This window comes from Gossypium hirsutum, chromosome A06 (genome assembly GCF_007990345.1).
Source record: "Gossypium hirsutum isolate 1008001.06 chromosome A06, Gossypium_hirsutum_v2.1, whole genome shotgun sequence".
NCBI classification, from domain to species: Eukaryota; Viridiplantae; Streptophyta; class Magnoliopsida; order Malvales; family Malvaceae; genus Gossypium; species Gossypium hirsutum.
In genome coordinates this window covers 17,605,676-17,631,486 of record NC_053429.1, presented here as the reverse complement: position 1 = coordinate 17,631,486, position 25,811 = coordinate 17,605,676, and the positions used below count along the sequence as shown (strand labels likewise).

The 25,811-nt window shown below is 33.5% G+C and overlaps 1 protein-coding gene across 1 annotated transcript; it reads left to right on the top strand.

Moving 5' to 3' along the window:
* The first annotated feature begins 8,653 nt into the window (after positions 1-8,653).
* Positions 8,654-25,544, top strand: LOC121230480 (uncharacterized). Its single transcript, XM_041115375.1, has 3 exons — positions 8,654-8,725; positions 8,813-9,286; positions 25,503-25,544. The coding sequence occupies exons 1-3, from the start codon at positions 8,654-8,656 to the stop codon at positions 25,542-25,544; spliced, it is 588 nt and encodes a 195-aa protein (XP_040971309.1).
* The last annotated feature ends 267 nt before the right edge of the window (positions 25,545-25,811 follow it).

Below are 25,811 nucleotides of genomic sequence, written 5' to 3'. Positions count from 1 at the left end.
CCAGTATGGTACCATTTCAATCCATTTATAGGCAGACAAAACATGCCAATCCATACACATTTCATGCCATTTATAAACCATTCTCTTAACTACTCAAATCCATAACCAAAACATATCAAATCAATATGCCAAAATCATCAAACTTACATAATTTCTAAATGCATTTCCTCATCATCTTATCATCTATTTCATGCTTCAAATCATACCATTTCATCATCTTAAAACCAAGCCACAACATATTATCATTCAAGCATTAACTCACCAAATGACAACTAGTTACTTGAGCAACCATATAACCATACCAAACAAACTAAAACATATGATAACTTATACATCATGAATTACTTACCAAACACCTAATTCAAGCCAACTTAAATGGCCATACACCCAAACATTTACATCATTTCACAAACCAATACAAACGGCTAATATCATATCTCAAAACTTATCATCAAACTACTAGCCTATACATGCCATATACCATATTTACAAAGCTTCAAAAGTACCAACAAGATGATTGATAGTGTGATGACGTTTCTCGATGATCCCCAAGTCCGAGCTAGCTTTGATAATCTATAAAATAGGGAAAAAACACACAAAGTAAGCTTTAAAGGCTTAGTAAGCCATATACAAATAAAGTCATCATATGAATATTTGCATATCAATTCAAATATGATAAGCATAGCTAAACACATACAAGTTCATAAACCTTTCTCATTGTACACATATTCAATATCATAATTGAATTCATCAAATACTTCCCTTTTCAATACTCGTATGAATCTCGTACATAGCTGAGTCACTTAACACATTCACACATTCTTTCTCGACTTGACTTTGCCCGTTGAACTGTTTAGAATCATTAAGGATACTCGGCAATCACATATAGCTCGTACAATGTCATATCCCAGATATGGTCTTACATGTTATCACATATCAATGCCATTGTCCCTGACAGGGTCTTACACGAAATCGATTAATGATGCCAATGTACCAAACATGGTCTTACACATAATCACAATACAATGCCAATGTCCCATAGATGTTCTTACATGTAATCACATTGTAATCACATCTCGATAACCTAATGTCATGACATTTATATCCTATACTATTCCTAAGGTTCGTACGAGACTTTCAAATGTCATAACTTCATCGATTCTTGCTCATATTTACTCGTTCAACATTCACAGCAGCTCAAGGACAAATAAACATATATAATTTAATTTAAAGACATTTATTTTCATATGAACTTACCTCGATCATAGAAACAATAAAACTAGCCGATTAATCAAGTACTTTGTCCTTGCCTCGATCTAAGTCTGATTTCTTTCGTTCTTAATCTATATATATTCAAAATTAATCCATTTAATCACCAACTCAATCTAATTTCATCCAAAAACACATATTTAAGCCAATTTACACTTTTCCCCTAAACTTTCACATTTCTTACATTTTAGTCCTTATTTCAATAAACACAAAATTACACTAATTCATTAAAAACCCATGTATGCCGAATTACCATAGTACCCCTAGGAGCCCATATTTCACATTTCAACCACATAATTTGTACTTTTCACAATTTAATCCTTAAATAGTGTTTTTTTACCAAAAATCACTTTACAAAACATGTATATCAAACACCGAGCTTTCATATTTCATCATCAACATCACAAGGCTCATAGATTCAATAATGGAACTTCATAAAATCATAAAAAAATTCAAAAATTAAGGCACGGGCTAGCTAGTACTAGATGCAAAGATCATAAAAACATAAAAATCATCAAAAACCGAGTAAAATACATATCTTAATCAAGCCACACAAGTGCCAAATGGTTTAAGCATTCAAAACCCTATTCTTTTCTTTAATTTTGGTTTAAATAATAAACCATTTTGTTATGTTTTGTTATAATTAACTTAATTATATAATTACCATTTTAACCTTAATGAAATAAATGCATAATTCACATAGTATAAGGTCATTTATGACCAACATTACTATAATTGGTCCAATAACATAATAAGGACCTCACATTTAACTTATCAAAGCAAATAAGCACTTAAACAATTAGAACACAACTTTTACATTTTACGTGATTTAGTCCTTTCATCAAATTAAGTAGTCAAATACTAAAATTATTTCACAAAATTTTCACATATACATATTCCATAACATAAATGCCAAAAATAATATTAAAATATTTTTACGACCTCGAATTTTTGGTTCTAAAACTACTGTTCTGATTTAACTAAAATCGGGCTGTTACAATGATGATCATAATTTTTTTCTAAACCTTAGTGTTGGATATAGAGTCCAAATATGTGATGATTTGGAAAATGTTTGAAGAGTTATGAAAGTGCTTAAGTCTTTTCATGAACTTACATTGGAGGTGTCTAGATCATTGGATGTCACCTCTAATTCATTTTTTGAAGTAGTCACCGATGTACATTGTCTTTTCGATGGGTGGAAACATTGTGGGGATTGAGACATAATGTTTATGGCTTCAAAAAAGAATGACAAGTACAAGAAGTATTGGGGGATTCAAAAGTGATGAACTTGTTTATTTTCTACTAGTTATCTTTGACCCAAGATGCAAAATGGGTTTTCTTGCATTTGGAGTCAAGTTTTTTTTTTCCTACTATTGTAGATGACATTATAAGGATGGTCAATAAAGAATTGCATTGTTTGTTTGGTAAATATTCTGCAATTGTTGAGGGAAACCATCACATGAATACTGAAGTTGAATCTAATTTTCCTAATAGAGCTCCAAGTTCAAGTGAAAATGAAATAGATCAAGTGAAGCCGAAGATAGGCTTAGTCATGCAATAATATATGAAGAAAAAGTAACATGTTGGCTTGGAAAGTAAATCTGGTTTGACAAATATTTGGGAGAAGATTGTGAAAATAATTCAGATACATTTTATTTGTAAGTGTGGTAGAAAGTTATAGTCCAAGATTCCCAATTTTTGTGCAAATGGCTTGAGATATGTTATTCGTTCCTATCTCAACTGTTGCATCTGAAAGTGCTTTCAACACGAGTGGATGTGTTCTAGATAATTTTAGAATTTCTTTGACTCTTTCTATAGCTGAGGCTTTGGTTTACACATAAGATTGGTTTCGAAGATCAAAAGATCCTATCAACCTTGAGGGGTATGTGGAGGAACTTCAAAATATAGATGATGGTAAGAGATCTAAATTTAATCCAAAAATTTAATTGCTTATTTTATTTATTTTATGAACATTCTCATAATTTAACTAACATTTTCTCTTTTGATATTTATTAGAATTGTAACGTTTCAACCTATGAGCTTACTAAGCTCGTAAAAGTTTACTCGTGTTGATTTCTTGTTTTCTTGTAAATATCGTTTAGCGAAACCAAGTAATCAAATCTGTAACACCCCCTAACCCCAAACCGTAGCCAAAACAGGGTTACAGAGCATTACCGAACCTATCGGACAATTTACATAAAATACCTATGTTCAGCCAATCTAAACACATTTAAATATGCTCAAAACTTGCTAAATTTACACATTTTATATATTATCCAATACTCAATTCTAATTACTTATCAAATATTATCAAATAAATCAAATTCATCAAGTCCTATTATATACCATTACCACAATCTAAATCTACTTATTTCGCTTTTACATTCACCATTCAAAATGACACACATAAGACACCCTAGGTACATGCCATTATCAACAATTAACATGCTTTACCTCGTTGATTTCGAGATCGGCCTGGGATGCTGATTCGACATTCTCACTTTAACTTAACCTGCGCATGGAAATAAACCGTACGCTGAGTATGGGTATACTCAGTGGTATTTCTATAATCCGAACACTTAATAAAATAAAAATATAACAAACACTTAAAATCATATAACAATCATAACTATTCAATTATTTAATTCATAGATAAATTTATTGTAACTTATTTCATTCTTTTCACTTACTAACCTATATAGCTTTCCACGATTTATTCACAAGTCATTAAACAATTATAATATTCACTTTTATCCAATCCAGAGCTACATAATTCATTTGTCTCAATTATACTTTAGTTCACTGTTTAATATCAATAAACTATATTCAACTATTCACTTTTCAATCAGTGTTCTGTACATATCCATTTCAATAATAGTCATTACCATTCATATCAAATCAACTTGCTATCCCAGATAGCTTTCACTATATAATATGATTCGTGTGTTTCAATCCACATTTCAATTCTTCATTCAGTATTAATCTGATCACTGTTATATTTAATAACCCCTATTAACATGACTCGGACTTAGACGGATACACAGATCCAACCAAACACACTAGAATGGCACCCAGTGCCTCATGGATAGTTTGAAGCAATATAGTGACACCCAGTGTCTCATCGGCCTAGCATAAGTAAATTGGTACCCAGTACCTCATCGAATCTATCCGAAGAAATATAGTGACACCCAGTGTCTCATCGACTCGAGGTCGAAGTATCCTTGAACTCTTCCAATCCTATGGCATGCCAACTATATCTGACCTAGCCCGATACTGTTAATAGGGTTTCCAATTCACTTTCCAGTTTCCAATCATTATACACTTCAACAATCACTTTTATTCCCAATTTCGATATAACTCAATTCACTTTTCAATAACAAATATTCAATTTCACAATAGTCGCTTATTCATATTAATTTCATCACATACTAAATCAATTCATTTCAATTATAAAAAAAACACAATACAAATAATTCACATCTTAATTATTTATCATAACATTTACCCAAAATTCAATTATCATAATTGCACAATATCACATTCACACACACATATATATATTTATAATATATATAATTCAATTCAATATTAATTCAATAAATTTATAACATACCAAATCAACCCTCTTCCATTATCAAACACAATAATTCTCACTTCAATATTCACTAAAGGCATTGAATAAAATATAACAATTAATAACTTGGTTCGGATTATATAAATACAAACCGTGATTTCCGAGCTAACCCTTGTTGACTTCATCTTTTCCTTTCTTAACTGAGGATTTTTCGGCACCCCGTTAGCTATGAAATTAATACAATTTATAATCATTAATATAGTACAATTTTCACATTGAATGTTTCAATTTTTATTCAACTTTTGTCTAAATTCCAATTTAGTCCCAAATCGAGACTAACTTTTATTCTTCACATTTAACTCAATATTTTCATTCAATTTTCACTTTAAACTAATTTCATCTCTCTAATTTAAGCATAAAACCATAATTTTTAAATTCTTTCAATTTAGTCCCTACTATTCAAAACTTATGAATTACTTTACAATTCAATCCTTATCTCACTTCTAACTTGAATTTCTATCAATTTAATCCCTAATTCATCATTTTATTCAACATAAACAATATTTAAAAATCTAATAACTTTCAATATATCAATTTAATTTCATCAAAACCTTATTCCAAAGCTTCTAAAACATCAAAATTAAGTAAAAAGGGCTAAATTGACTTACCTATTTAAGCTTCAAGCATCAAACCCCCAATTTTCCCTTTTCTTCTTTTTTTTTCTTTATTTCTTTCTTTTTCTCCCTTGCTGTCTGTTTCGTTTCATTCTGTTTCTTTTCTATCCTTTTTCATTTCTTTTTTTCATTTTTTTACTTTATATATATAATAAGTTAACTTAACAAATATCTAATTAATATCAAATATTTATTTTACATTTGTATCCATTTATATCCACACACTTGTCATAATTTAACATATTTATTACATAAAAATCTTATAATATAATATAATAACAATAATAATATACTTATATAATAAATAATACTTTTATACATGTGTACATTGTTAATACATATGTATCCATATATCACCATGCATTTGTCATTCTTTTCTTTATTTATCATATAAATATCTTTTATAAATATCTTTTAATAATTAAATACATGTATTACAATTGTATGTATTTTTATTCATACACTTGTATCAAATCATATTCACACATTTGTCTATATTTAATTTATTCATCACATAATATCAATTGAATAATAATAAATACATTAATATTTACTTAAATAATAAGTAAATACATACATGTATTACAAATGTATGCACAATATCTATTACACATGTATTTTATTTTTACAATACACTTGTCTTTCTTTTATTTATTTAATAATAATTAATATAATTAATTTAAAACTTTAAAAATATAAAAATCTAATAAAAATCTTAGATTTTATCTAAGTTTGCCGCCTCATCTATAGTAAATTGGCTTAATTGCCATTTTCATCCTTTTTTATTTTCTTTTAATCTACAATTAAACTTTCACACTTCATTCAATGTAATCATTTTTTCCTAATTATCCTTAATTTAAGCTAATTCACTTCATTAAAATTTTATTAACCACTCATTTAACTTCATAAATATTTTTAATAAATATTTACAAGTCCATTTTTCAGAAATAGAGACCCGAAAATACACTTTTCTGATAACCGTAAATCTCGAGTCATTACAATTCTCTCCCCTTAATAAATTTCATCCTCGAAATTTGCCTAAAAAGAGGTGGGGGTTTAGTGATCTCACTGTTTCTTTCGATTCCCATGTGGCTTCCTTAATATTATGATTTCACTTCTCAAGTTAGTATCTCGATCGGTTCTTCTTCTTTATACAATGAATCAGTTCAAATTTCAATATCCCTTGCCAAGGTAACATGTGGAAGATCTGATCTATGTCTTTTGAAGACCAAATCCTGAAAATCTCATAAATTTTTCTGTAATTGCAGAAGTAAAACCAGTCAATTCATTACCAGTCCAACTCTTTCTATAATCTCAGATACCCAAACAGAACGAGAACTCAATTTCACTTTTTCAATCAAATCTCAAGATTTTCTTTCAACATGCAACTTAAGAAATACCTTATCACTAGCAGAATACTTGATATACATAATTTCCATATGTCAAAAGCTGCTTTCAATCTATTTCAATCTAGTCCACTCTTCTTCAGTTTCACGAATCAAAACAACTTCACATATTCTGTGGTGTGTAACGGTTGGGTGGGTCAAGTAGTCTCCCCACATGGTGTAAGGCTGGTACGGGGGTGTTATGGATGAATCTGGGTTGGGTTTCTGCATAAACATGTAATATCTGTTCTGTTCTGTTATGGGCCTATGGGCTTTATTCTGAATTTCTATTCTGGGCTAAGGCCAACTTATTTTGTTTCTGTGGGTTGAGCTGATTTAGACTATGGTTGGGTTATTTTACACACTGAGTTTCCCCAAACTCACCCCTTTTATTTTCATCCACGCAGGTAATCCCCAACCATAGTGGGCTTGGAGCTGTGAGGGAATTCGGAGTGGCCACCCGTTCTGAAAGTTTGATTTTCTTCTGGTGAACTGGACATCCTTTTAATTACGTTTGAGGTTTTGGGCTTTTAAATGTAATAAGGCCTCTTAGTTATTTTTAATGGTTTTTATATGTTTTATTAAGATAGGTAATATTTATATTTAACTGTTGAAATTGGATAGCTTTAGGGCACGTTTTCAAAAACAGTAATTGATTTCAAAATAACACGAAAATAGGCAAAGCTTCCGCAATGAAGATATTTTCCAAAATTAATCACTTTTCCTAAAAAAGACTTAATCAAATCGGTTTCCTAGAAATATACATGACGTTACGGTATGGCAATGGCGGTTTGCATGTCTAGGATTGGATCCGAAGGGAGTTTGGTACTTAAGCAGTCCGATGGACTCACCTCCTCTTTTCCGGTTTCCTACCTGGTGCACAGCTTCCATTCACTTTAACCTATAATGAAATCATCTTTTAAAACACTCAGTAAGTTTTCTTTCTGGATCGAAAATGTTTTGAATGCTTCGATGTGGCATGTCGGATCTGGCCATAACGTCTGGGCCGGGTAAGGGGTGTTACATTTAGTGGTATCAGAGCCTAGGTTGCAACAACTCGGCTGTGAAATGGGTTTACAAAAAAAACAAAGATTTTCAAAAAAATAAAAAAAATTATAAAGATTGCGAAAAACGCAATTTTCAAAATTTAAATCTTTAGAATGTGGCATTCTGAATCTCCGGCCCAAGCCTATAAGTATTACTCTGAAATTTTTTGAATATTCTCCTGAATTATTTGTCTGTACTGAAACCCTATTAGGATACTCTAGCTAGGACGATACTGAAACCATAAGAAAATTTGATAAGTGACTGAAACTGTAGCTAGACTTTGATTCTGCGAAAACAAATTCTGAATTTCTGTCTGATTCATAAAACATCTATAATAAACACTGGAATATTAGTTGATACATAAAAATTCGTAATCAAGATAATACAATATGAGTACAAGAGGCCGTGGACGGAGCCGAGGAAGTACTCGAGCGAGATCTTCGTCTTCGAGACATATGCCGGCGGTGGATGCACCGGTACCACCGACAACAAAGGTAGAGTCTCATGACTGCGGTGCCGAGGATGATGCCCTGTCACAGGCAACGGTTCATATTCTAGAAAGGGTTGCCGGGGTAAGTACGGGCAATGGAGTTTGGGGATCTATTTCTAAACAACTTCGGGCTAACGGAGCAGAGATCTTTAGTGGCGTGTCTGGTATAGCCCCAAATGTGGCGAAATATTGGTTGGAAGCCACAGAATGGATTATGGATGACTTGAACTGCTCTGTCGAGCAGAAGCTGAAGGGAGCCGAGTTTCTGAGGTTGAGCCGGTATGCCGTAGGCATAGTTGCTACGGAGTATGAGCAAAGTGTGCGCTTCGAGGATGGTCTTAGAGATGACCTCAGGGTGTTGATCGCTTCGCAGAGGGAGCGAGACTTCGCGGTCTTGGTGGAGAAGGCAAGGATCGCTGAGGAGGTTAAGCGTGCTGAAAAGCAAAATCAGGAGAAGGATCGAAACCATTTCCGGAGGGATTCAAGACCCTTGGGTGGTGCAAATAGGATTATTAAGAGAGTAAGAGTGGAGGAACCAGTTCGAGCAGTGCCGATGAATGTGGTCAGACCATCAATCTGTGGAGACTGTGGTAAGGTACATTTGGGTGAGTGTAAGAAACGCTCTGGTGCTTGTTTCCGATGTGGATCTATGGAGCATAGAGTACGGGACTACCCTCAGAAAGCTGATCAGGTTCAAGTTGCTGAACAGAAGATTGTTCAACCCGTAAGGGGTAGATCCCAACCACCGAGAGGACGTGGACAAGGTAGGGGTGGAAATGGAAACGATCGAGGTCGGGGGGCACCTGGCAGGGGTGTCAGAAATGTTGAAGCTCGACAGCCATCTTTGGTGTATGCAGCTCGTCGTCGAGAGGAGGGCGACGCACCTAACGTCATAACTGGTACGTTCTTGGTTTCTAGCATGCCGTATACTGCTTTGATGGATGTTGGATCTACTCATTCCTATGTTGCATGTGCTATATTTGGGTCGTTGGGTGTGCACTCTGAGGAGATTGTGAGTGGGGTATCTGTACTAAGTCCTTTGGGTCACTCGGTTAGGGTAGACAAACTGTATAGGGATGTACACTTAGAAACTTAAGGTAGGATTTTCCCTGAAGATTTGATGGAGTTATCGTTCGGAGAGTTTGATCTCATTTTGGGAATGGACTGGCTTGTTAAGCATAAGGTGACTCTGGATTGTGCTGCTAAACGAATGGTGTTAAGGACCACAAAGGATGAGGAGGTTATGGTGATAGGTGAGCGAAGGGATTATTTGTCCAATGTGGTGTCGGCTTTAAGAGCTGAAAAGTGGATTCGGAAAGGTTGTGAGGCCTATTTGGCATTTGTAAGTCAGTCAGAAGAGGAGGGACTGACAGTGGATAAGGTTAGGACCATAAAGGAGTTCCAAGATGTTTTTCTAGAGGAGCTTCCAGGATTGCCTCCGAACCGAGAAGTTGAGTTTGGAATAGATTTGTTGCCTGGAACGGCGCCTGTGTCCATCGCATCGTATAGGATGGCACCGAAGGAGTTAGTGGAGTTAAAGGCTCAAATTCAAGAGTTGTTGGATAGGGCCTTCATTAGGCCAAACGTGTCTCCATGGGGAGCACCGGTGCTATTCGTGAAAAAGAAGGATGGTACGATGTGGATGTGCATTGATTATCTCCAGTTGAACAAACTGACGATTAAGAATAAGTATTCACTGCCAAGAATTGATGATCTATTCGACCAGCTTAGAGGAGCTTCTGTATTTTCCAAGATCGACCTTCGATCTGGATATCATCATTTAAGGGTCAATGAGGCAGATATCCATAAGACGGCATTCAGGACTCGGTATGGTCATTACGAGTTTTTGGTTATGGCATTTGGACTGACGAACGCTCCTGCAGTATTTATGGATTTGATGAATCGTGTGTTCCAACCATTTTTTTTATCAGTTCGTAGTCGTCTTTATTAATGATATCCTGGTATATTCTGAAACTGAAGCAAAACATGATGAGCATCTCCGTATAGTGCTGCAAGTGTTAAGGGAGAAAGAACTCTTTGTGAAGTTCAGCAAGTTTGAACTTTGGTTGAGGGAGCTAACCTTCTTAGGACATGCAGTCTCTGCTGAGGGGATTAAGGTGGACCCTCAGAAAATTGAAGCAATTTTGGAGTGGAAGCCGCCTAGGTCAGTATCAGAAATACGGAGTTTCCTAGGACTGGCAGGATACTACAGAAGGTTTGTGGAAGGTTTTTCTGTGATGGCAGCACCTTTGAAAAAACTCATAAGGAAAGGAGTACCGTTTGTATGGACTAAGAAGTAGCAGGAAGCTTTTGAGAAGTTAAAGAAAGTTCTGACTGAAACACCTGTGTTAATTCAGCTGGAGTCTGGGAAGGATTTTACTGTGTACAGTGACGCATCACACGTGGGTTTGGGCTGCGTGTTAATGCAAGAGGGTAAGGTGGTTGCATATGCATCACGATAGCTTAAGCCTCATGAGGGGAACTATCCGACTCATGATTTGGAGTTGGCAGCAGTGATATTCGCACTTAAGATTTAGAGACATTACTTGTACGGAGAAAGGTGTATTATATACACTAACCATAAGAGTCTTAAGTATTTGTTGACTCAGAAGGAGCTGAACCTTAGGCAAAGGAGATGGATTGAGTTGCTTAAGGATTATGACTGTTCGATCGAGTATCACCCAGGCAAGGCTAATGTGGTAGCCGATACTCTAAGTCGTAGAACTGTATCTGATCTGAGAGCAATGTTTGCTCGTCTGAGTCTGTATGATAATGGAGGTCTGTTGGCTGAGTTGCAAGTGAGGCCAACCTAGGTGGATCAGATTAAGAAAAAGTAGTTGAACGATGAGTCTTTGGTCGCTCGTTTCCAACAAGTTAGGGAAAGGGAAACTTCTGAGTTTGGGTTAATGGCGAAGGAGTTTTGTGTTTCCGAGGAAAAATTTGTGTTCCGAAGGACTCTGATTTGAGGCAGACAATATTGAAGGAAGCTCATGGAGGACTTTGTGCCATGCATCCTGGAGGGAACAAGTTGTATCACGACTTGCGAGAATTGTACTGGTGGCCTGGACTTAAACGAGAAGTAACAGAGTTTGTAGGGAAATGTCTGACATGCCAGCAAGTGAAAGCTGAACATCAATTTCCTTCTGGATTACTGCAACCGGTGAAAATTCCATTGTGGAAATGGGAGAGAGTCAATATGGACTTTGTGAGTGGGCTACCTTTGACACCCACCAAAAAAGATTTTGTGTGGGTAGTGTTGGATAGGTTAACAAAATCTGCCCACTTCATACCAGTTCATACTGATTACTCCCTGCAAAAGTTGGCTAGGTTGTATGTGGCAGAGATAGTGCAACTACATGGAGTGCCAGTGTCAATTATTTTCGACTGAGATCCTAGGTTTACATCTCAGTTCTGGAAGAAGTTGCAGGAGGCATTGGGTACATGTTTGGATTTCAGTACTGCCTTTCACCTATAGACAGATGGACAGTCGGAGAGGGTTAGTCAGATTTTGGAGGATATGTTAAAGGGTTGTATCATCGATTTTCATGGGAGTTGGGAGGACTACTTGCCATTGGCGGAGTTTGCGTACAATAACAGTTACCAGGCGAGTATTCGAATGGCACCATATAAAGCACTGTATGGACAAAGGTGTCGTACACCTAGTTGTTGGACTGAACTAAGAGAGCGACAAATTCTTGGACCAGAATTGGTAACTGATACTGAGGATAAGGTCAGAATAATTAGGGACCGGTTAAAAGAAGCATCTGATAGGCAAAAGGCATATGCAGATTTGAAGTGTAAGGAGATTGAGTACTTATTAGGTGATATGGTCTTCTTAAAGGTTTCTCCTTGGAAGAAGATATTAAGGTTTGGTAAGAAGGGCAAGTTGAGTCCGCGGTTCATTGGGCCTTATCGGGTTTTGAAGCGAGTAGGCCCAGTGGCTTATTAGTTGGAATTGCCTCCAGAGTTAGACAGGATTCACGATGTTTTTCACGTCTCTATGTTAAGGCGTTATCGTTCTGACCCTGCTCATGTCCTGCCAGTTGCAGAAATTGAAGTTCAGACTGATTTGACCTTTGAGGAGGAGCCTGTGTAAATATTGGCTCGAGATGTTAAGGTTCTCAAAAGGAAATCTGTCCCGTTAGTGAAAGTGCTTTGGCGTAATCATGGAAGGGAAGAAGCTACTTGGGAATCAGAAGAGACTATGCCTCAACAATACCCTCAACTATTTGGATCAGGTAAATTTCGAGGCCGAAATTTCTTTAAAGGGGGTAGAGTTGTAACGCCTCAATTTTCGGGAATTCTGTGAATGTTGGCAAAATTTCATGCTTTGATTTTGTCATTTGTGAGTGAAATTATGAAATAGGACCTATGTGAAAATGTTTGAAAAATGCTATAGGCTAATTTGTAGTGGCCAAATAAATAGTAGTGCAAAATAGGAGGATTTGCATGTCAAACCTCCCATTTTACATGAAGTGGCCAGCCATCATGTTGTTGTAGACAATATGAGCACTTGATATCCATAATTCATGGTACAAATTGATAATGGGTTAGGTAAATGTTCCATGATAATGGATTAGGTAAATATTCCATGATAATGGGTTAGGTAAATGTTCTATGATAATGGTTTAGGTAAATGTTCCATGATGGGCATTTCATGTCTTTTGTATTAAAGAATTAAATGGATGAAATATGAAATTTTATTAAAAGAAAAAGGGGTGAAAAGAACAAAGTTTTGTCCATCTTTGTTCATCATAGTCGAAAGTTAGAGAAGAGAAAGGAGAGGAGAAAGCTCTTGAATGTTCGGTCACTTGGGGAAGAAAATTGAAGGTAAGTTCATGGTAGTTTGCTTCTATCTTGATGTTCATGAGTTCTTCTTGATTCTACCTTAACTCTTGAAGCATATTTTGGTTTTGAGTTGTGTTGTGAGCATTTAGTCATGAATTAAAATGAAGGAAATGGTTGTTGTTTCATGTTCTTTTGATGAAAAATGGAAGATAGGTGAAGTTGAGCCAAACAAATGAGCATGCATGTGCCTTAGATGCTAAGGGGAAAATCGGCTAACATGTTGTGCTTTAAAATGACGAAATGGAGATTATACTTAAGTAAAATCATAGATATGTGATGATTGATTGGTGATATACATGTTTAAATAACAAGCATGCAAGTTAGGTGTGAAAGAGTGATTTGGTAATAAATCTGCTTGGGACAGCAGCAGTAACGTGACTTTGGAAAATCACCATAAATTGTGGGAAATGAGTTAGAAGCTGCATAAATTATGTAATTAAAGCTTAATGAGTCTAGTTTCAAATGGAATAAACAATAACATATTTTTGATTCTGTACAATGAGAAATTTGATTCGTAATGAAGAGTGGTCAGATTAGTCAAACAGTGAAACATGGGAAACTTTGAGAAAAATCTGGTATTGATTGGCTAAACCAAAAATTCTGAAAATTTTATGGATAGAAGATATATGAGTCTATTTTCAGGGAAAATTAACTGCACTTGATTTGGAGTTTCGTAGCTCCAGTTATAAATGATTTAGTGACTATTGCTTAGGAAGACAGGTTGCAGTGAAATTTTGATTATGTGGTAAACATTGACAAAAAAATTGTTAATGAGTTGCTTATTGATTTCTTATAAGCTTACTATGATCTGTAGGTGTGGTTGGCCGAATATTGTAAGGGGTTAATACGTAGTTCGTATTTGAATAGTTAGATTAACGTGTTAGTAATCCAATTGTAGGCAGTTCGTGTGTGGATCTCGTCAGCATATCGTCGCAAACAGGTGTGTAACTGACACCCTCTCATAGACTAGATTGGCAAAAGCTGAAAAGCCGAAATGCCGAAAAGTCGGTATTTTGGGAATTTGCAAGTGTGCGAATGCTCGTAAGATAGTTGGGTTTGTATATTTGGTAATCTAAAGTAATAAACTGCAGTACGCGCGATTTCGTACATTTTGATAATTTAGGCTTAATGGGCCAAAGATCGGGTTCATGGGCCAACGGGCCCAATTCGGTAAGTATGCGCGGTAAGTGTTCTGATAGTACGTAAATAGTTAGGATATGCATGAAAACCCTAAAAGTAGCTAAATTACTATAATACCCCTATGTATGGAAAATAACTGTTATACCCCTAGGTGCAAAATTATCGTTATACCCTAGGGTTAATTTTGACTGAAAAGCATGACGATCTGATTCTGTATGATGTATGCCATGATTATATATCTGTTGCATGGGGACATGGGTTATATTATGGAGGAAGCGTCCTGGTGGCTATGCCACAATTATCTGATCTGGTGGCTTTGCCACATATATCTGTCCTGGTGGCTATGCCACAATTATCTGATCTGGTGGCTCTGCCACATATATCTGTTCTAGTGGCTCTGCCACAATATCTGTATCTGGTGACTTCGTCACAATATCTGGCAGCCTCGCTGCAATTTCTGTGGTGTGTAACGGTTGGGTGGGTCGAGTAGTCTCCCCACATGGTGTAAGGCTGGTACGGGGGTGTTATGGATGAATCTGGGTTGGGTTTCTGCATAAACATGTAATATCTGTTCTGTTCTGTTATGGGCCTATGGGCTTTATTCTGAATTTCTGTTCTGGGCTAGGCCAACTTATTCTGTTTCTGTGGGTTGAGCTGATTTAGACTATGGTTGGGTTATTTTACACACTGAGTTTCTCCAAACTCACCCCTTTTATTTTCATCCACGCAGGTAATCCCCAACCATAGTGGGCTTGGAGCTGTGAGGGGATTTGGAGTGGCCACCCGTTCTGAAAGTTTGATTTTCTTCTAGTGAACTGGACATCCTTTTAATTACATTTGAGGTTTTGGGCTTTTAAATGTAATAAGGCCGCTTATTTATTTTTGATGGTTTTTATATGTTTTATTAAGATAGGTAATATTTATATTTAACTGTTGAAATTGGATAGCTTTAGGGCGCGTTTTCAAAAACAGTAATTGATTTCAAAATAACACGAAAACAGGCAAAGCTTCCGCAATGAAGATATTTTCCAAAATTAATCACTTTTTCCTAAAAAGGACTTAATCAAATCGGTTTCCTAGAAATATACATGACGTTAAGGTATGGCAATGGCGGTTTGCATGTCTAGGATTGGATCCGAAGGGAATTTGGTACTTAAGCAGTCCGATGGACTCACCTCCTCTTTTTCGGTTTCCCACCTGGTGCACAGCTTCCATTCACTTTAACCTATAATGAAATCATCTTTTAAAACACTCAGTAAGTTTTCTTTCTGGATCGGAAATGTTTTGAATGCTTCGATGTGGCATGTCGGATCTGGCCATAACGTCTGGGCCGGGTAAGGGGTGTTACAGAAATAGTTATAACTTTCAAAATTGAAACTCGATTTAAAAACTAATCTCAATTTCATCCTTCTATAGCCCACCACTATCCATAATTATAGAAATTTCATAACAATTTCAAAATATTTACACTTTAGTCCCTATGTTCAAAATTAACAATTTTTAGTTTACAAATTAAAACCTTTTTTTATATCAAAGCTTAGAATCACACCAAATAAAACCAAAAGCTTCAAGATTCGACAATGAAAATATTTATAAACTTTCACAGTTTTAAAAATTAACTATAAGAAAAGGACTAAATTATACTAACCAATTGAAGAGTTGAGATTTATAAACCTTGGCCGATTTTATGGCTTCTTCTTCATGCTAGAATCGATGCTAGAAGAAGTGATAAAGACAATACCTTTCTCTTTCTTTCCATTACCAAATTTTATTTCCATAAACTTTACATATTTTATTTTTTTACTAATGTTTAAACAACGTAATATTGTAACACCCTTAACCCGTCACCATCGCCGGATTAGGGTTTACGGAGCATTACCATACAATTTAAAAACATTTAACATCTTAACATTTAAATAAACTAAACATATTAGAATTCATTCAATCACATGCATTTTGTCCCTAAATTGAGCCCTTGAGGCCCTAAAAATAACTTTGAGGCAATTCGGGACTAATTTGAAATAGAATAGAAAGTTTAGGAAAAAGTTGTAAAAATTGGAAATAGAGGTTACAAGGCCGAGTGGCCAAGCCGTGTGACATCACCCTAGGCTGTGTAACTTTCAAATAAGGGACACATAACCGTGTCCCTGCCCGCGTCCTCACCCGTGTAACTCACTGAGATGTCCCACATGCTCGTGTGTTAGGCCGTGTAACTCTCTGAGTTGCCACACACGCCTGTGTGCTAGGCCATGTGCTAGGCTGTGTAACTCACTGACTTGAACACTAAGAAACTCACAAATGACACATGGCTGCCGTGTAAACCCAAAATTTTTCCTAAAATCAAGCCATTTCATAACCAATTCATGCATAACTACTCATCCATTTGTGCACACTTTCAAGGAACTTAAACACCTTCCAAACACACATAAAATACCATTTCAAACATCCTAAATCACCTAACCAATATGTCATTTTAAAGCACTGCAAATGCATCAAAACATCAATTACATAAACATGCCAACATTGCCATATTTTAACTATAAGAACCTAATTCAAATACCTGCCAATACATATCACAATTGACCATTCTCAAGCCATTACAAGCATAACAATATACCATGCATTTCAATTAGCTAAAAGTGGTCAAGATGACATAACTTAACAAGCATTACAAATCCATCAACCATACATAACTTCAAAGCACAAACATACTAAAATATCAATTACACACTCACTAAATACCATTCAAAATGGCCTATATATGTCATTATTAACCTTGGATAAAATGCTCAAAAACTACCAAAATGATTGTTGAATAGTGTGATAGATCTCTGATGAACTTCCAACCAAATCAAGCTTTCGATGATCTATAAAACAAATGAAAAAAACTACGTAAGCAACGAGTGCTTAGTATGCTTGTATAAACCAAAACATAACTTACCGTGTCATTTATACAATTCAAAGATTAAACATAATTCATCACCAATGTCATAAGCTTAATAAAAGCCTAAACAACATCACTAACTCACAAGTTAGTATACTTGACCATGATGCAAATGAAATCAACCATGTGATATGTAAATTTCCATATGTAATAACATCATTTAATTCATAAATCCTTTTATAAGGTCATTATTTAATCCATTTGCATACTTATCATTGTGTTCCCTTTTCTTACCTGTTGAACCATCTAGAATCACATCGGATATTCGGGAAAACCTCACATATAGTGTGCCTTTACATATAACTGTAACTTTTCCTTTACATCAATGCTCACACGAGCTGTGGAGAATCTGCAACAAATGCATGACCTCAGCTATCAGTAGGACATTCAAGACCAGCACTCAAAACATGAAATCCCTAATGACATGTCATTTGTATCCTAAAAATTCTTAAAGTTCAATTGGGACTCGTTATTCGTCAATTCATCATAGCATTGATACATTTATATATTGATTCATTTATATTAAAACAACATAATCAACATTCAATTTAGATAACACTAAAATGATTACAGTTCATACGAACTTACCTCAATAGTTAGGGTGTAGTAGTTTAGTTGAGCTAATCCTAAGCTTTTGCTTTTCCTCGATTTAAGCCCGTATATGGTTTATCTTGATCTAAATAAATATTTTCTTTCAATTCAGTATTTATATAGTTCAATTTAATCCATAAATCATATTTATGCAAAATTACAAATTTGCCCCTAACACTTTAGCTTTTCACAAGTTTGTCCTTAAGCTCATAACTTAGAATCTAACCATTTCAAATTTATCCAAACTTAGCCCATGTTGTAAGGGAACCTAGAGCAACTCATATTTATCAACAATTCACACTAAAACCCATAGATTTTCACTTTTAACCATTTAATCCCTAATTCTAAATTTCATGAAAAATCACTTAACAAAACATGTTTATTTTTCAAAAAAGTTTCATAATCTATCAAATAACATCAAAAATCATTCAAAAACATCCATGGAAAGCTCTCAAATTTTAAATTCTTTTGCAAATTGACCCCCGGGCTAGCTAGATTAAGCTAAAATAGACTCAAAAACATAAAAATTATTAAAAACGGGTTGAAAAACACATACCATGCACTGGAATAAGTTTAGCTAAACCAAGCACTCATCCATGGAGTTTTTTTTCTCTTAAAATCGGTTAAAGATGAAAACAAAAGATGATACATGCTTTAATTTCCTTTGTTTTAAGTTTAATTTTTAAATTACCATTTTAACCTTTAAAAACTATCATAATTTCATTAAAATCTTATCCATGCACATCCACTATCTCCTTAAATAGTCTATTTATCATAAAAGTCCTTTAGTTTAAGATTTCATAGCCATTAGACCACTTTAAGTAATAGAATTCAACTTTTACATTTTTTACAATTTGGTCCTTTTCACTTAATTAACTATGTAAACTTCAAATTTTCTTAACTAAATTTTACTACGACCTTAATATAATACCATAGACATTATAATAATAAATTAATGACTCGCTCATCAAATTTGTGGTCCCGTAAGCACTGTTGCCAGCATCACTGAAATTGGGTTGTTACAGTAATCCACTAACCATCCACTCAAATCCATCCTGGTTTAATTGCCATGTTAAATTTAGTTTAAATACTAATTAAGTCCTTTAGCAATTAATAATCTATAGCAATTAGTTTTTACCACTTTTACAATTTAGTCCTTGTACATTAATTAGTCCTTATTTCAACAAAATTATCTAACCAAAATTTAATTCACCCATATAATAACTCTATAAATATTCAATAATATAATTTACGGGCTCATTCTATGGAAATGAGATCCCAAAACCTCTTTTTTCCAAAACCACTAACTTTCGATACGAACCACTTGTACATTGACTAACTAACCAATTAATAAAATCTATAAAATCAAAATTCACAATAACATCATATTTAACATGTAAATATTAATAATAACATTTATGGGCTCACTCATCAAAATTGTGGTCCCGAAATCACTGTTTCGAACACCATTGCAAAACAAGTTTTTACAAGTAACCTAACATGTATATGTATAGCTCTGGCCAAGCTTTCTGATGTGCCGATATAAAGGCTTAGCTTGGATGGTTAACCTAACACAATTATATGTTTCACTTGAAAGAGCCTCTGATGTGACTCACACTTGTATATTTAAGTTTTTTTAATGAGTTTCATCGAGTAATACTGGTAATACGAAATGAGAAGTATAAATAATTCAAAAATGTATTTGATGATCAATTAAAGTGTTAACGTGTGAGATGAATATTAAAATTTGGTATTCATGCTTAAGCACTTGAAATTTAAGTATTGATGTATTATGAATTGGTACATTTATGATGGATTATGGTATTAAACTCACCTTATTGTTGTGATTTGCCATGTTAGATAATCTTTACCAAATTATTTAGTTGAAATGTTATTTTATAAATTGAGCTAAGTTTACCTTTTTAATACCTTTGAACTTACTAATAATTTGAAATGCTTACCTAGTGCTTTTCCTCTTCTGTAGATAGTCGGTTTGCGGAACTCGTCGATTGGACTTCACGAAGGTCACACTATCCTTTTATCAATTTGGTAAGCTTCTACTCATTTTAAGCTCGGTATTGTAGCATGTACTTAGGTGCCTATATTTATGTACTAATTAGTGAATGAATAGTTTGATTGAATCCTTGTCTAGTGCTTGAATTTTGAAAATTTAATGTCCATATGTATAAAGTGTGTTGTGGTAATATGATAGGCCCTATATATATGTCTAGTTGAATGGTAAAATTTGAATACATAATGGTATGATTTTGATCATGAGATGGTATGGTTATATGTGGTTTCAATGGCTTGAAATCATTAAGGATAAATTGTGTTTTTACTAAGTTGTTAGATGTGTTTAGTACTTTAAATAGACATGTTGAATTGTTCAATTGTGGTCATGGTTAAATGATGAAATGGTATATGTGTCTTGGGCATTTTATGTAGGTTTGAGATGTACTTTAAAATGTCAATTAGATGGAATTTGATTTGAGCATGAAATGGTCACCAAAATGAAAGTTTTGATATTTTTGGTACTAAGGTATCAATACCCTAGTAATGATATTGATACTTAGCATTTTTCAATCAATCTTTCAAACAAACAGAAGGTCAAAATGGTATTGATACCGTACTAAAGTATTGTACTCTATATCAAGGTATCGATGCTTTACAAGGGTATCGATACATTTTTATCTTGTTTGGTTTTTACAAAAGAAACAAAATCATAAAATGGTATCGATACTAGAACATGGTATTGATACTTGTAAGAAAGTACCAGTACCATAAGTCAAGTATCAATACTTGTTGTTTTAAGATGAATTTTTCAAACATCAAAGTTAAATTTGGTATCAGTATCTTTTAGGGGTACTGATACCTATTCAATAATTTTGGAATTTTGCAAGTTGACCCTATTTCATGTTCAATTTAACAATTAAGTTTTCATACGTTAGATTAAGTCTCGGAAAAATTTATTTATCATATAATGATTGGAATTATGAAATATTTGTATGTTTAAATGATTTATTTCAATGTTTTCATTTGTAAGTGTTTCGGTAATGAATGTGTCATTCTGGAGCTCGAATCTTGTGATCAAATCGAGTGAGGGGTATTTCATTCTTAACCTTTTTTTTTTGTTAATGCCCAAAATGAGGGAGTTAAGAAATTCTAAGTACAACCTTCAGATTCTTCTAAATTTAAGCTCTCCTTGCATAAGCCAAAAAAGATGCGGTATTTGAGGTAGTCATGTCAACATCCTCAACATTACGTTCCTCCCCAGTATATTCTATTGGTTGAGCAACAACCGGATAGTATCATCAAAATGGCTCCCAGTGTCGAACTTTAAATGTTGTACTTCAGCTCATGTGGAAGAGTATCTAGAAAATTTCTCGCTTGTTTTACATTCTTTTTCCTGATAAATCAAAGAGGAAATGGAAGTCCAGTTCGAACATCATCAGTCTCAGCATGTTTAATACTCTGGTTAAAAATCGTGTGCCCAAAATAAGCTTTGTAGAATTAGCAGCTTTATTGAAGATGAGACCAACAACCTTTCCAATTGAAGCATCATATGATGTCATCCAATTGCAAATTGCAAGCTGGTGAGGAACAACGTAAAACTTTGTTAAAGTTTGAGCTAAGTATTCCAGTAATTTTGCCCTAGGTTATTCTAACTCACTAATCAAAACAATGGAGATCTTGTCCCAATCATATTTGAACTCGTCTTCCTGTTTAATTACTGCCAAAAAGCCGCATATAATAGATGAATTGAAGTCAAAGTAACTACTTCTTATGTAGACTTTCATATAGTTCTTGAATTCTTTGTTGGTGATGTCTTTCCTCAAGTGGACATAGAATTCCAAAACAACGCTTTCACATATGAAAGTTTACATGAGAGGTAGTTATTTTGACTTCAATCCATCTATAAATATCTCTATCTTTATAGTTGTATTTTTATAGTAAAGATTATAATTTTTTTAAAAATAACTCATGATTAAATTATCACTTACACATATTTAAAACTATTACATCAAATTAATTAATAAAATTTTATTATAATATTCTTATTTTAAAATAATTGAAGTGTAAACTCATAAAAAAAATTAATATAGATTATAATTTTATTTTCCATTGATATTAAGCTTTAAAATTTTGTTATATTTATTTATAATTTGAATTTAAACTTAAAATTTTATATTACTATACTATAATGAAGATTATTTTGATTATTTTTTATAAAAAATATTATATTTGATAATATCGTGTGCATAATATATTTTACCAAAGCTAATATATACATTATGATCCATAGGATTGAAGATAGTTTTAGAAAATATTAACTAGCATCAACACCCCGCTATCGCCGGGGTATTTCACAATTTTTAATTTATTTAATTATCATTAAATTAAATATTGAATTTATTAAATCAGTTTTATCTTATTTTTTTATTAATTATCAAAATTAAATTCATTATAATTATTTACAATTAGATGCAAATTTTAAAGTAATTTTTAAATTAGCATGTAGATTTTTTTAATATAATGCTTAAAATTATTTATAATCCCCTCTAAACTTTAAATAAAAAAATAAATGTACTTTAATATAATCAAATCTATGTCTTTTTACGCAAATAATAATATTGATGTTAACCAAGTTAAAAGTCTATCAATTAAATTAAGATGTAAATTAATTATGTAAAATTTTAAAAAAATATTTTATCTCTTGGATCGGACTCATATCCTCATTCAACCCTAAGTAAAAATATGTATAAACTCTTTTAGATGCATTTCAAAATCTATAAAAAGTATTTTCTATGGGACGAATACAAAATCTTAAATCGACATGAGCACATCAACCATTTAAAAACATTATTTGAAATTAAAAATAAATCATATTTAAACAAATTTCCTTTCTAAACTTCTTTTATTCGCTCTCTTGTGAATTATATAAATTGATTTAAGAATCAATGTTAAGACTAATCATTTCAAATATAAAAATTAAAATATAAATAAGTAATAACATAATTTTCTCAAAATTCACTATTCTATATTATTTGTTATACAAGTTTGGCACTTTTTTTGTAAGAGATATATGTATTATTCTTTTGTCCAATTTAGTACTTGTATTTGATAAAAGTTATATATTTCGTTAACTAAAGGTAACGTTGTTAACTTTTTAGTGCTTAATTTGGATTTTAAAATTGATAGGTTTAAATTTTTCATGATTTTTGTAACGCCTCAAAATTTTAATTTTTGATTTCGTGTATATATGACACACAATTGAGTATCTGCTTTAGTGATTAAGTGTTCTAAGTGCGTTTAAGAGGTCCTAAGTTCAAGCCTTATTTGGGCAAATTTTGGTATTTTTATAAATAAAGCCTTAACCTTGTGCAAAGGGCTTAAGTTTAATTGTTAGTAAGTTTATATTAAAATGGGCTGTTGGTTTGATGGTTAAGTGGACTGTTGGAGGTCTTGTGTTCAATTCTTTGTGATGGTGTGGAGACAGTATTTTTGCTCTAATTTCGGCTAAGAATTGTGTTGGGGCAAAATTTTGAGTAGTTGTGTTTTAATGGCTTAATAGGGAGTGATTTTAGGAGATAATTGGGCAGAGGTTATCAGAGAATAATCTGATTATCTTTTTGTTGCAAAATAATAATAATCGAGTTTCGGTTTTCTCTCCAATTCCCCAAACTTTTTCTGACGTTTTCTTCTTCTTCTTTTTTCTCTCCTCTGTTAATTCTTTCCCCTAATTGCTGCCAAAATTTCCATTATTTTTCCCCTTCCATTTCTTTCTTTTTTTTTCAATTGATTCAGTTTTTCATCGTTAGTTACGCGTGTTCGGTAAGTAACGTTTTGTCTATTGTTAATCGTTCTTGGTTAATCTCTAAAAGGGAGATTCTTTTTTGGTATTTAGGAGTTAATCAAAGGGCTGGTGGTTTTGAATCGACGCTGTGACTGTGTGAAGTCGTGGTTACTCAAGCGAGGTAAGGGTTTTTTAGGTTTTCAGTCAAGTTCCTTTCGAAATTGGTTGATTAAAAATGAATTAAGTGATCAATCTGGAGATATGTTGGTCGATTTTTAGGTTTTGGAGGTTTAGGAGTGCTTACGAATCAGAAATGATACCAGGTGTGTACCCGAAATGCAGAAAATGGGATTCAGCAAAAAGTCAAAATTACTGCTGTTGAAAAATAAGAGAAATAAGAGAAAATGATGAGAAAAAAATTGTAGAGAAAGGAAATAAGGGTGTTATAAACTTGGAAATCAACATTTTGCACTAAAATAGTTTTAGACAGCAGCAGTAGTCAAAATTTGAAAAATCATCAAAAATAGTGGAAATTGAGTTAGAGGTTGAATAAAATATGAAATTAAATTTTATTTGGTCTAGTTTTTCATGGAAGAAACACTGTAAGCAATGGAATTTTAAATTATGAAATATAATAAATTTTGTCAAACAAGGTCAGAATGATCTCGGGTTCCCCTATTTTGACTTTGGAAAATCATCAAAAATTGTAAAAAAAATTAAATATGGGCTTAAATTTATATGTTTAAATTTTTAATGAGTCTATTTTCAATAGAAATAAATGGAAACTTCATCCAGATTCCGTATCAATAGATAAATACTTTTTAGTAAGGAAAGGTTGAAGCTGTCAAACAATAGAATAGGGATAAATTTGAAGATTTTACTGTACTTATTTGACAAACTATAAATTCTAAAAATTTTATGGTAGAAAGGTATTTGAGTCTAGTTTCAAAAACATCAAGCAGATTTTAATTTGGAATTCTGTAGCTCAAGATATAAATAATTTAGTGCCAATGACTCAAGTAGACAGCTTTAAATGAACATATAAGTAAATAGTGAAAACATATATGAATATTTAGCTAGCATGGGTTACATTAAAAATGGATCACACGGTCAAGGCCAATTTAGGCCGAGTGGGCCACATGGGCAGATCACATGGGCGTGTGAGCCCATTTTTACCGAAATGTTTCTAAGGTTGTATGGGTCACCCAAGTCGACTGTGAACCTACTGTAAGGTCGGTAAGCGCTACTTAGACCCCTAAATGTGTGAAATTGACTGAATGATATCTGTACTGAGCATGTTAATATCTGAACTGAATATATGTACTGAAATTGCGTAATAGCATATCATCCATTGTATGTTGCATTGTATTACATTGGGTTGAGGGTTGTTATTTGGAGGAAGTGTACTGAAAGGCTTTAAACCTAATTTACTGTCAGCTCAGCTGTAAACTACTGTTTTGTGCCACATTCAGTACTACTTGGAGTGTAAGGATGGGTGGGTTGATTATATCCCTACATAGAGTGTAGGGTTGGACGGAGATGGTGTGTCGAGGCTGGATGGGTAGGATTTTACTACTGCATAACTGTTACTGCTACTGATACTGTGATAGGCTAAGGCCCTACTACATTTTTGACACTATATTGAGATGGGCTAAGGCCCAAACTGTTACTAATACTGAAAAGGGCTTAGGCCAAAGACTGTTCAACTGTGCATTATGAATACTGATTGTTTGTTTGTTTCTATAGGATTACACACTGCGTTTACGCAAACTCACCCTTTTTGTTTAATGTGCATAGGTAATCCCCAAACTTAGACGGATCAGTGCGACGGAGGACTCAGCGGTGACCATAGTAATTATTGGACTTCATGGTTTTCAATTTACAATTTATAATTTTATTATTATTGATTATTTCGGTTGTAATTTAAGAACCCTCTGGGACTTTGGTTTTAAATTTGGGTTTTATTTATTTATTTATTTTTACTTTATGGATTTATATCTACTGATCATAGGAAATTCGGTTTTCAAAAAGTTAAAGTGTTTTCTAAACGCATGA

Excerpts from the sequence above, each read along its gene's own strand:
- LOC121230480 (XM_041115375.1), top strand. The coding sequence starts at position 8,654 with ATGGATGACTTGAACTGCTCTGTCGAGCAGAAGCTGAAGGGAGCCGAG. Across the intron at positions 8,726-8,812 it reads TGAGGTTGAGCCGGTATGCC|AGGGAGCGAGACTTCGCGGT; the intron begins GTAGGCATAGTT and ends ATCGCTTCGCAG. Across the intron at positions 9,287-25,502 it reads AAGCTCGACAGCCATCTTTG|GATTACACACTGCGTTTACG; the intron begins GTGTATGCAGCT and ends TTGTTTCTATAG.